Genomic DNA, 11,828 nt, shown 5'->3' with positions numbered 1-11,828 from the left:
TGAGGTGATGTCCTTGTGTTCCTCCAGGAGAGAGAGAGGAACACATTTTCCAAAGCTGTAAGGAGACTTGGCTGGAGAGCAATAATGCAGGTATTGCAGCAACTTACGGGTTTCAAAATTTTACTTCTATCCTGCATTAAGGCTCTTTCTCAAGGTCTTTTCTAATTTGAATCATATTGCGGTTCATGCTATTATTTTTTCTTTCTCTTTCCTCCAAATTCTTTAAAAATCACCAACTTTTTCCTCTAGAAAATTGCTGCATGACATTTTAATTTTACTTGTTATCCTTCCATAAATATTTTTTTTAGAGAAACACTTTGCTTCAAAGTGCTGAACTTCATAGAGAGGCAGTATATTCTGAGTATCTATACAACAATTTTACTTAAACTTCAGAACTTTGGTTTAAAAGTATCATGACTGACAGTACTTTTGATTATGTCTTCTGGTACAGTCTTCATTTGTTGCTTTATGGGGAGGTATATTACTTCTGTACAGAGTGTTTCAGCTAGGTATGGCTATGACTTTCTTACTAGGATGTTCTTTTAAAGCAAAATGGTAAGACGTGGATTTTCCTGTTAGCCTGAGCAAATACAAATGGAATGGAGTGTGTTTTCAATTAGTGAGTGTCATGTCAAATGGATTCCCAAGCACCTTCTAAGAATTAACTGTTCATTCTGTACCTTTGTAATAGGAATTCTGAAACCTTTTTTTCTTTAATTTGCCCTGGTTTAGTAACTTCAAAATACTCAGCTTGGGTAACAAGGTAAGAAAGGACCATCAACATCTTTATACTTAATGGTGAAGTGGTAAATGAAGAACCTGTCATCACAGATGAAGGACTATGGTCATGTGCCAGGACAGAAGCACAGAATCTCAGAAACGGCAAGGGAAGAGCATCCCAGATCAGCTGGTCTTTGCACCTGCGAATACGTGACACATGTATGTCATTCAGACTTGCCTCAGCCTCGATGTACGGAAATAATAACTACTTCTTGTGGCGTGTCGTGTGCCGTCCCACCCGGCGCGTGGGGGTCGGTGGGGCTGCCGGGGCTGCACGGACCCCCGCGGGCCGGGCCGCGGTGCACGGCGGCGGCGGGGACGCGCGGTGGCGCCTGCGGAGCGCTCAGCGCGAGGCACTGCGGCGGGATCCGGTGCACTGGCAGCGCAGCGGAAACCCGCAACCGGGGGTGGGGGCAGAAAAACGAAAAACAGCCCCGACCGCGGAGCTGTCAAGGGGAAAACAAGGCGTTTTAGGGTCGCTCATCCGTCGTCTCCCGAGTTCTCGCACCATCCCCGTTTATCACCCGATGGCCTTGGCGGGCATGCCAGGTGCCTCTCGGCACGGTGCCTCCGTCCGCCCGGCGAGGCACACTGTCCGCACAGGCGGCGGCGCGCTGCCCATCCCGCGGGGTGCGTGTACGTCTGTATGAGTGTGTGTGTGTGTGTGTGTGTGTGTGTACATGTACATGTACGTGCGAGGCTGAAAGCTCAAGTGCAGGCTGCCTATTGGTATCTGCTCTTCGGCACCCTCCCTTTCCCCCGCTCCCCCCTCCTTCCTCCCTTGTCTTTTTTTTTTTTTTTTTTTTTTTTTTTTTTTTTTTTTTCATTTTTATTTCAGGCTCATTTTGTGGAGTTTCTGCCCCTCTCTGCGTCAGCCCCACGTCACTTTGCCGGCAGCTCCCCGTCTTGGGCTGAAGCAGGAGCCGGAGCTGCTTTATTATCAGCTGGAGGGAGGGAGGAGGAGACGGTGCATAAAGGGGCGAGCGCGGAGCTCTGAGCTCCGCCGCCGCCCGCTCGCCGTCCCTCCGGCGGTCAGCGGCCGCCCGAGCCCCCGCAGATAGGAGCGCAGCCTCCGCCACCTGCCCCTTCCGCCCCGCGCGTTTTGCAGCATCATCGGCAGCAGCCGCGGGGGCAAGCGGTGCCGCTGTCCGCCCGCGGGGCTAGGGGCAGGTGCCGCGCCGCGCCGGAGGCCCCTCTCGCCCCTGTTGCCGCGGCGCCCAGCTCCGGCCCCCGCCGCCCCGCGCAGCGCCCGGGGCGGTCAGAGCCGTGGGGCGGCTGTGGCTGCGGCTGCGGCGCGCCCATGTGAGCCCCGGTCGCGGCGTGCCCGCCCGCGGCGCGGAAGGCTGCGCACCCTCCGGCCGTGCGCCCCGGCAGCGGCGGCGGCGGCGGCGGGAGCAGGAGGAGGCCGTCGGGGCAGTGCTGGAGTGAGCATGGTGTCCTGGCGGCGGAGGCCGGGTCCCGGCCTGGCGCGGCTGTGGGGCTTGTGCTGCCTGGTGCTGGGCTGCTGGCCGAATGCGCTGGGCTGCCCGGCGTCCTGTGGGTGCAACTCCTGGCGGATCTGGTGCACGGGATCGTCGCCGGGCATCGCCTCCTTCCCCGTGCCGCAGAGGAGCGCTGAGGGCGAAAATGTTACCGAGATGTGAGTACGGCCCGGGGCCGGGCGCGGGGGCGACGGGCCGGAGCGGGCGGGGGAAGCTGCGGGCGGGGGCAGCGGGGAACTGACCCACGCCAGAGGCTTTTGCTCCGCGGGTAGATGCGGTGGCTGGAAGCCTAAAAGCCAGCCCCGTGTGATTCTATTCGGACGCGGCTTGCAAGAGCTGCCGCGGCCAGCCCGTTTAGGTGATGAATCCTAATTGTTCGCGATGCAGGTCGCGGGGACCGGGGCGGGGGGGTCGGCGCCGGCTGCAGCGGGACCACGGGGCAGCCGGGGAGCGGAACGGGGCTGGGGCTTCGCCTCTGACCCTTACCCCATCTGCTGCCGCGGGTTGCGCACCGCTCACCCGCACCTCTGCGGCGGCAGCAGGTATGAAACAGAGGGTTTTCTTCTTCTTTTTTTTTTTTTTTTTTTTTTTTTTTTTTACTTTCGTTCCCTGAACTTATCGGTACGAACCGAGAGTATTGGTGGGTGGCTTACCCTTCGCCACAGATTTCTTCTGTTTTATTTTTGTTAAAAAAAAAAAAAAAAAGAAAAAAAGAAAAAAAAAGTAAAATAAGAGATGCGGCAGAAAGTGACAGCAAACTGTCTTTCATACCCTACCCATAGGAATACGAACCTGCTTTGACCTTCTCAGTGGAGATGGCTGGAAGGAAAAAATACAAAACCTGCAGAGGAATGAACATAGTGCTGCTTGTTAGCAGTTGGGAGGGAATTAGAGAACCCTAACTAACCGTGAGGAAAAAAAGTTTTTTTCCCCTCATTCCCATGTGGTGCTTCCATCCTCGTTGGCCTCGAAGACAGTATTTGATGAGGGAGTTCTGTAGCTTTTTGTGTTAAATCCGGCATGGTCTCACAGTTCAGAGCACCATGGCATTTATGTCCATTGCCTAAGAAAATCTCTTGCAGAGCAAAACATTTTGGATACTGGATGTGTAGATGAGAGAACTCAGGAAAGACCTTCTCAAGCTGTTTTGTTTGTATTTCCCTACCCCTGTTTTTGAATTGCTTTCTGTGGCATTTAATGTAAAAGATAGCAGCATATTTGTCCCAAATCTATGCAGATTTCTCACTATTTATATTCTCCATCCTTCTTCTGTTTTTCAGTGTCTTCTAGAAGAAATAAAAAAGTACTGTGAAATACAGTGTGAGTTTAGATTAAATTCTAGCCTTTGGGCTACATTCTTGCAGTTCGTTGAAGTAAATTTGCTGCATTTCCCTGCATTTGCTTGGAGGAAAAGCTAGAGGCATTCATTTCTACTACTCATGTATGGCCTACCTTTGGGAGATTTTTTAGGACCTATGATAACGAAATTGTCTTTCTGAGTTATAACTGTTGTTGATTCAGATGTTTCTGTAGATTGCTTAAATAGAAAAAAAAATTACTTTGAGCTATGCATCTGTGATCATTTTTATAGGCTTTGGTAGCCTTTTTATCCAGTGCATTCTGTTTAGAAATAACAGAGCAATTCTCATCTCAAATTTAATCTCTGGTTTGAAAGGCCAGAACAGAAAACACATATTGTAAATATGCTTTTTTTCATTATGAACTTAAAATATGTCTAGTCATTTTACATTGATACTTTTGGCTTTAATTTTTCTGGGGTTTTTTAAGCATAATTGTCTTTACAGTGCTTTTTGGATTTTACTGTATCATTCTGTGACATTGCATGTTGTTTTGTTTGGTGATCTAAAAATAATTTTGAGTCATGGATTTCTCAGGAGATGCTGTTGCACATATTTAGGATGGTATTTTCATGTGTGCTTTTAACATAAAACACAAAGACCCTTTAATTAGTTTATAGACAAATTAAAAATTGAACTGCAGTAGCTGTCATGTTATTTCATTGTGTGAGCTCAGTACACGCTAACTACATACAAAAGTAATTCTAATACAGTAGGTACAGATTGTCAAAGTGTTTATAACACCACAGATCTTGCTCAATTCTAGCTAAAATGCAGGTTTAAGAGACTGGAGTGTTACATTTCACTTATGTAGCTTCAGGCCTGGTTCTTCTTTTATGTGCTCTGCAGATCCATTCTGTTGGTCTCTGGTGGAATTACTCTTGGTATAAATAACATGTAAAAAGTATAAGACAGTTGATTTGAAGAATTTATTCACATGTATTTTGTGAGTATCTATTGAAATCAATCCTTCACTTGTTAGTTATGTCCTTGTCTTGACAGGAGTGCATCCTGCAGTCCTAGGCAAAACATCCGTAGGCACCCGGGGCATGGGTCCTGAGTTGAGTTCTTTGCTACAGACACTGGGAGTGCTGGGATAACTGCATGGCTGGGGTGTGTATGTGAAACCCATGGTGGTGCAGAGGATTGGCTATAGGCCAGATGTATGGCACTGAGCCGGCAGGCTGTGAGTGGACAGCCAGGGTTTTCCACTTGGCTTTAAGAGACGGAAGAAGATGGGATGGTGCAGCAGGAATAATAGAGATGAGGTACCATGTATCTGGCAGCCTCCACCACTTAACACTCCAGTGCTTCACTGTTTTGGTCCACAGGTGGATTGTGCTTTAGAGTTTATAAGCAGTCTCATCCCAGTCCAGCTATTTCTTGATTCCTGCTCAGATCCAGCATCCAAATCTATGGAGACGGTACTTCAGCCCTATGAAGGCCAGCTGCTGAAACTTGGTGTGGGAGGGCATAAGAGTATTTATGCCTGGTGCTTTCTTAGTCATCTCTCTCACTCTTTCCCTTCCTGGCTGTTTTTGCATAGTGTTCTACTACAGTAAATGAGACAGATTTTAGATTTGCCTGGTTGGTTAAAATGATGGTGTGGGCTGGTCTTTATCTGGAAAACAAGTACTGGTGTTTATCATAACAGACTGTACTTGTAATAATTGTTTGGTCACTTTGGTATTATTGGAGATAAATTGAACTCCAAAGTGAGATCCTGCATTAGGATAAGTGGTATTGATACATTAAAAGCCAAGGACCAAAAGTGACAAAAGCAAAATTGCTTTATCAGTTTTGTAAAATCCATGCATTGTAGACACAATGGCAAATAAGTAGGCCTTGTGGAGATCACTCAAAAATATTAATAGGATAGTAAATCAGAAATTTTTAGAGTGGTCAGGACTTCTTGTAAAAGGACCAGTGTAATGTTTTCTCATTAAGGAAAATGTATTGCTGTTGTATCTCAGTGTACATGATTCTTCAAAGACTTTCATTTAAAAGTGACATCTTGCAGTACAAGTATATTCCTGGCCTAGTTTCACAGTTCTGCTATCAAGTCATTAATATGTTTACTTACGATTATTCAGGTGGATGAGGTTTGAAATTAATTGGTGTTTTTCAGGAAGAACTGCTTGCCAACAAAAGAGTAGGTGACTTTTAAGCTCTTGCCTATTAAAAGAGAGGTGATTGTGTATTGCGTACATTTCAAAACCACAAAATAAATTTCTAATGCAGTTATATAAAGCACTCTAGAATTGTTAATAAGTAAGACAGGATAAGTAATTTATAGAGTAAATTATTTAACAAGTCATGTGAGCTTGTGCTAAAAAAAAGAGCATGTTTAAATTCATTGAAGCTCAGAGCTGTTGGTATTTTGAGTCTTTTTTATTCTAGATTTGAGACTGTTGTAGATTTAATGTCACATAAAACTGTCTACGAGGCTCCTCAGCCTCTAGCCCCTTCCTCCTCAAAGCAATTTCTGCCTGTGCATCATTGCATGACTTGGCTGGATTGAGAAGTTATTTCTGGTGACTTGGAATTGTATAATAAAGCATGAGACACCAGGCTACAAATTATTAAAGGCGTTTTGGACAGTGGGTGATGTAATACCTTCATTTAGGAATTTGTCCTTTTTTTTTTTTTTTTTTTTTCAAACTTTCTTTAAAGATCTGGGTAATTGGTTAAGGTGAGTTAAAAGTAAGCACTGTGAAAATCAGTGTTGTAATTTCTAGGCTCTAAAAATACTACAGGATCAGAAAGCACTGAATTTTGTATATGTTCTTTTTTTTGCTCCCAGGGAACCTTTTGTGTGTCTTGTTCTAGACGTTGCCCTTCTGGTTTGTGAGGACTGATGGGGCTCCTGAGGGTTTCCACTGAGGCTGTCTCAATTGGGCAGAGACAAAACAGCTCATGAGGCTGGAAGAGAGCATCATGCTTCAGGAGGCAGTCAGTGTTGGGCAGGGTGGCAGGAACACTGTCTCTCCCGCAATATCTTTGGTCACTCAAGAATTCTGAAAAAGGTTTGGGATGTATATACTGAAATGAAAGATTTGGTCTTGAAGACATTGTTTTCAAGAAACTTCCATTTTTTTCCATACTAATGAGAAAATAGGGCTTGGCAGTGCAGCCTGTGATATCTTTAGGATGGCATTTTCCAGATTTCTCAGGTTCTATTTTTTCTCCATTATTTTTATGCTGACAAGTGTAACAGAGAAAGTAGCTTAGCAATATTCTGGATCCCTAATCACTGTAGAGCAAAAAAAATTTATGTAACAGAACATGGGCCTGATTTCTCCATTTTGGTTTTCATTTTTAAGTAAAGAGGGATCCCCTGTCTCCCCTATTTTTTGGATTGTAGTTCTTTTTCCCATGTTTGTCATCTCTCTCTACACAAATGTCTTAAGGTGGTCATCCAGATATCCTTGCCCGAGCAGGAGAAGTGTAGCAGGTAATAGGGCAAAGAATTCTAAAACTGCTTCAGTGTGTTGTTGATGTCAGATGTATATTTCGCTTGTTACCACTGAAAAACTGCTATTTAAAAACTGCCCTTTAAAAAGCAAAGCAGATTGTATAAATTCACTAATTTACATGGATTTCAAATGGAGAGATGAATCCATAGAGATATGAAACCTTCTACTGCTTGGGTTGTGAATATGCTTTTTTACAGGATGCTGTTATGTTTGTGAAAATCTCTTCATCCAGAAGTATGTAGTACATCAGTGCTGTTAAATTATATATGTCCTGTATAATTGGGATGCATCTTAATTCCTGGTTGATTGTGAACCTATATTTTCAGAAACTGCAAAAGGGAAACCAAACTATTGCCTGTCCTGAAATGCACATAGGGAGTTTCTGTGTTTTTACATAGCTACTATTAATCATAATATTACAGTATCACAGGATCACAGAATGGGTCAGGTTGAAAGGGAACACTGGTGGGATCATCTGGTCCAACCCTTCCTGCTCAAGAAAGGTCTACTAGAGCACGTGGCACAGCATTGTATCCAGATGGTTCTTGAATATCTCCAGTGAGGGAGGCTCCACAACCTCTCCAGGCAATCTGTTCCAGTGCCTGGTCATCTGTGCAGTAAAGAAGTTCTTCCTCATGTTCAGGTGGAACTTGCTGTGCATCAGTTTGTGCCTGCTGCTCAGCACCTTTGTCCTATTGCTCAGCACCACCAAGGAGAACCACCTGGTTCTGTCCTGTTGACATTGTTCTTTCAGATACTTCCATACATTGACAAGATCACCTCTGAGTGATCTCTTCTCAAGGCTGAACAGGCCCAGCTTCTTCCACCTTTCCATGTATAAAAGATGTTCCAGTCCCATAATCATCTTCATAGCCCGCTGCTCGTCTGTCCCAGGAGGTCCATAGTGTCCTTAGGAACCAGAATTGGACACAGCTCTCCAGATGTGCCTCACCAGGGCTGAGTAGAAGGACAGGATCACCCCCCTCACCCTGCTGGCACTGCTCTTTCTAATGCACCCCAGGACACCATTGGCCTTCTTGGCCACCAGGACACACTGCTGGCTCATGGACAGCTTGCTGTCGACCAGGACCCCCAGGTCCTTCTCCTCAGAGCTGCTTCCCAGCAGATCTGCCCCCAGCCGGTGCTGGTGCTTGGGGTTATTCCTCCCCAGTGCAGGGCCCTGCTTTTGCCTTTGCTGAATTTCAGACAGTTCTTCTCTGGCCATCTCTTGATCCTGTCAAGGCTGCACTCTGGGGTATTGGCCACTGCTCCCAGCTTTGTGCTGTCAATGACCTGCTGAGGAGGCCTCTGTCTCTTTGCCTAAATTACTGCTGAACAAATTAAACAACACTGGGCCCAGTGTCCCCCTTTTGGGGGACACCATTTGTGATGAGCCTGAAACTAGACTTCTGCCACTGATTGCAGCTCTTTGGGATCTGCCATTCAGCTAGTTCTCAATCCAGCTCACTGTCCACTCATTTAGTTTGCGCTTCCTAAACTTGCCTATGAGGATATCATGTAAGACAGGATCTAAAGCCCTGCTGGAGTCAATTTAGAGAATAGCCCTCATCCATCCAAGTAGTTGTCCCATCAGGTTGGTCAAGCATGATTCCCCTTTGCTGAATCCATGATTAATTTGGATCACCTTCTTGGCATCCATGTGGATAAAGATGGCCTCCAGAATGAGGCACTTTCCAAGGATCAAGGTGGAGCTGACTGGTGAGTAGTTCTCTGGGTCCTCCTTCTTGCCCATTTTGAAGGCTGGGGTGACATTTACTTTCTTCCAGTCCTCAGACACCTCTCCTGATCGCCATGACTGTTCCAAGACAACTGCAAGCAGCCCAGCTATGGTTTCTGCCAGCTCCTTCTCAGCTCTTTGTGAATGCATCCCATTAGGGCAGCATCCTTGTGCTGCTTTCACTTCCTATGTATCTCCAGCTTTTACTTCACTTTTGACAGGAATTTTTTGCTTGTCCATGCAGCTGTCTTGCCCTCTTTGCTCCATTTCTTACTTATCAGGATGTGCTGGTCTTGAGCCTGGAGGAGGTGATGCTTGAATGTTTATTGAGCAGCTCTCTTGGAGCCCTGTTCTCTGCAGGGCCTGTTCCCATGGGATTCTTCCAAGAAGATACTTGAAGAGGCTGAAGTTATCTCTCCTGAAATACAGGATTTCAATCTCACTTGCTGCCCTGCTTCCTCCATGCAAGGTGCTGAACTCCACAACCATCTTATGATTGCATTGCGCAATTGTAGTGGACTTACTGGAAAGGAGCCACACCATGGAAATTCAGCATTTATATTTTTATTACTTTCTTGTAAGAAAATTACCTGCATTGAGTGTTGATCATGGATAGAGTCTATAGCTGAAACGTAAATATTTTTAATACCAATTCAGCTATATATGTTTCTGTGTTGTGTTTTCATTGTTAGGATAAATTATTGGAGATCAGGTTTCAGGTCAATATTCTTTTTTTTCCTAGACAAGGCCTGAATTAATGAGATTTTTTTTTTCTTCATAAGTAAGATAAAATGGAAGGAAGCAGGCCAAAGGTGTCCAAGGTATTTTCAGAGGCACTTTCAGAGATTATAATCTTTGAGTGGTGTAACTTGAACTTTACTTTGCTAAAGCGCACTAATCCTGATCTTGCAAGGTAGTTAGATGCTTTTTATTTCGGGGGAAGCTGAGGCTAGGATTCTGGCCTATGTAAAGTCAGTGACAAAAATGAATGGAGTTAGTGTTTCACCAGTATAGTTTAGAATATGTATGTGAAGGGTGAAAGGAACCTTGATTCAGGCATTTTCCTACCTTTTTAAGGTTTGGAAGAGATAGGGCTTGTTGCTTGATTACTTGATGTGTTTTTGACTTGCAATTTTTTTTGCCTTTCATGCGTTTTTGTTCTGTATGAATATTAAATACGTTAAGGTAAGTGGAAGCTAAGATTGAGTATTTCAGGCAGGAGCCTTTTACAATATTTTAGATAATTTTGCTTTGGAATGAACCTTCTCGTGCAAAAAAAAGTTGCAGCTCCTGCTATGGATTCGTAGAGGATATATGCTTCATTGTATACAGTTGTCTGATGTATAAATAAAAGAAAGGAAATTAATTAACCAAAGTTAAGTCAAACTATTGCTGAGACAGACAACAGTGAAATGGTAACGCCTCTGAGCGCCTTATGGAAGAATCTGTCCACAGAGCTGTAGTTGAGGCTGGGAAAGTTACCTATTTTTCCTCTTGTTTTGATAGGTGAGCCAAAGGAAATCTTCCAGTTTTAGATGTAAAATGAAATTAGTTTTACCTTTTTAATTTCCTAACCATGCCTGTAAAATTAAGTAAGGCCATGTTCAGCAGGTATCTTTTGGAGCATGGCTACCCCACATTGCACAATAAGATTAATGTGAAGATTGCATAGGGTGTGACTTCCCATTCTTTTGCAACAGCCGTCTGGTTTTCTGAATGCCAGATGGCGCGGCAAGCATATGCAGATAAATCATGTGCACATACTGGGCATGTCAGACTTACTGGGCATGGACTGGAAGACCTTTCCACAGCATATGCTTGGGGTGTCATGCGCTGGACCTACTAATCATGTCTGGGACGGTCCCAGGCCTCAGCATTTAAAATCTGGCAACTCCCTACTAACTGTGTAGCTAAGGCACTTTACTCAACTGGCTACTCTCCACAATGGAGAACATGCTTCTTCCAGGAAGTGATTCAGGAGGCTAAATTAGGTTCCCAAATTACCCCATGCAGTTATCCCCTTCCATCTCCACTGACTATAAAGAAAACACTGGGGACTTAGTTCAGTGGGGTGAGGGACAAAAGCAAGACCTTCCTTTTAGCAGGCAGGATCATAGTGTGGAGTAAACAGATTTTGTGGTCCTAGGTGAACCATTTCAGCATGCATGTGAAGAGCTGCTCTGCTAGAAGCAGAACATGGGTCTGAACTAAGGTCTTACATGTCAGCATCTTAACTACTGGTCCTGTATGGTATACAGATGTGGGCTTGCTTTGGTTCTTCCATATGAGTTGCCTTCTTTGGCATAGAACATTCAAATGTGCTTTTGGGTCAGAGAGCAGGACAGTCTGTTTAGCTAAGAAGCTGTGATGCTTATTTGTGTAGTGAGACAACTGGGTCCTGCTCCTGCTTCACTGAGTGTTAAATTACAGCAAAAATGAGAACAGCACAAACAGGTAAGGCGGAGATTCCCCTCTTTCAGATGGCTTTGTAAATATGGTATCTTCTGAGAGACTCTCTTTCCCACTCACCGGGTGGGTGATTAGTCTGCGTATTCATCTCCTATTCTCCTCTCCAGTCTTGCCTCTTTGAATTTTTAGAAACAGGTTTTGGAACACATGCATGCAGTGATCTTCACCTGGTTAACATACATACTGTACCCTCCAGCTGTGAGCAGCTTTGTTGACTCTGTGGGTATAACTATGTAATGTGTATACGCATGTTTTTTAAGAGTTTTAAGTTTAGAATGGTAGTAAGTGAGCATCTTTCTCTATTGTGCACATATCACAGAGTCACAGAATAAGCTGTGTTGGAAGGGACACTCAAGGATCACTGAGTCCAGCTCCTGGCCCTGCACAGAGCACCATCCCCAAGAGTCACACCATGTGCTGAGAGAATTGTCCAAATGCTTCTTGAACTCTGTCAGGCTGGTGCTGTGACCACTTCCCTGGGGAGCCTGTTCCAGTGCCCAGCCACCCTCTGGGTGAAAAACCTTTT

At 45.0% G+C, this 11,828-nt stretch overlaps 1 protein-coding gene across 6 annotated transcripts in view; it reads left to right on the top strand.

The window, feature by feature from the left end:
- Positions 1-1,651: 1,651 nt before the first annotated feature.
- NTRK2 (neurotrophic receptor tyrosine kinase 2) overlaps positions 1,652-11,828 on the top strand; it is a 197,706-nt gene continuing 187,529 nt past the window's right edge. For 3 of the 6 annotated variants that reach the window (XM_054004471.1, XM_054004474.1, XM_054004472.1), the window contains exon 1: positions 1,657-2,419. In XM_054004471.1, coding sequence (XP_053860446.1) covers positions 2,211-2,419 — 209 coding nt within the window. In that variant the 5' untranslated portion in view covers positions 1,657-2,210. Of the gene's footprint in view, positions 2,420-11,828 lie in introns of all 6 variants that reach the window. The other 3 variants (XM_054004470.1, XM_054004475.1, XM_054004473.1) reach the window with 2 other exon arrangements.

Source organism: Vidua macroura, chromosome Z (genome assembly GCF_024509145.1).
Source record: "Vidua macroura isolate BioBank_ID:100142 chromosome Z, ASM2450914v1, whole genome shotgun sequence".
Classification (NCBI taxonomy): domain Eukaryota; kingdom Metazoa; phylum Chordata; class Aves; order Passeriformes; family Viduidae; genus Vidua; species Vidua macroura.
The sequence above is the reverse complement of the archived record's forward strand: the minus strand, read 5'-3'. Positions and strand labels throughout refer to the sequence as shown.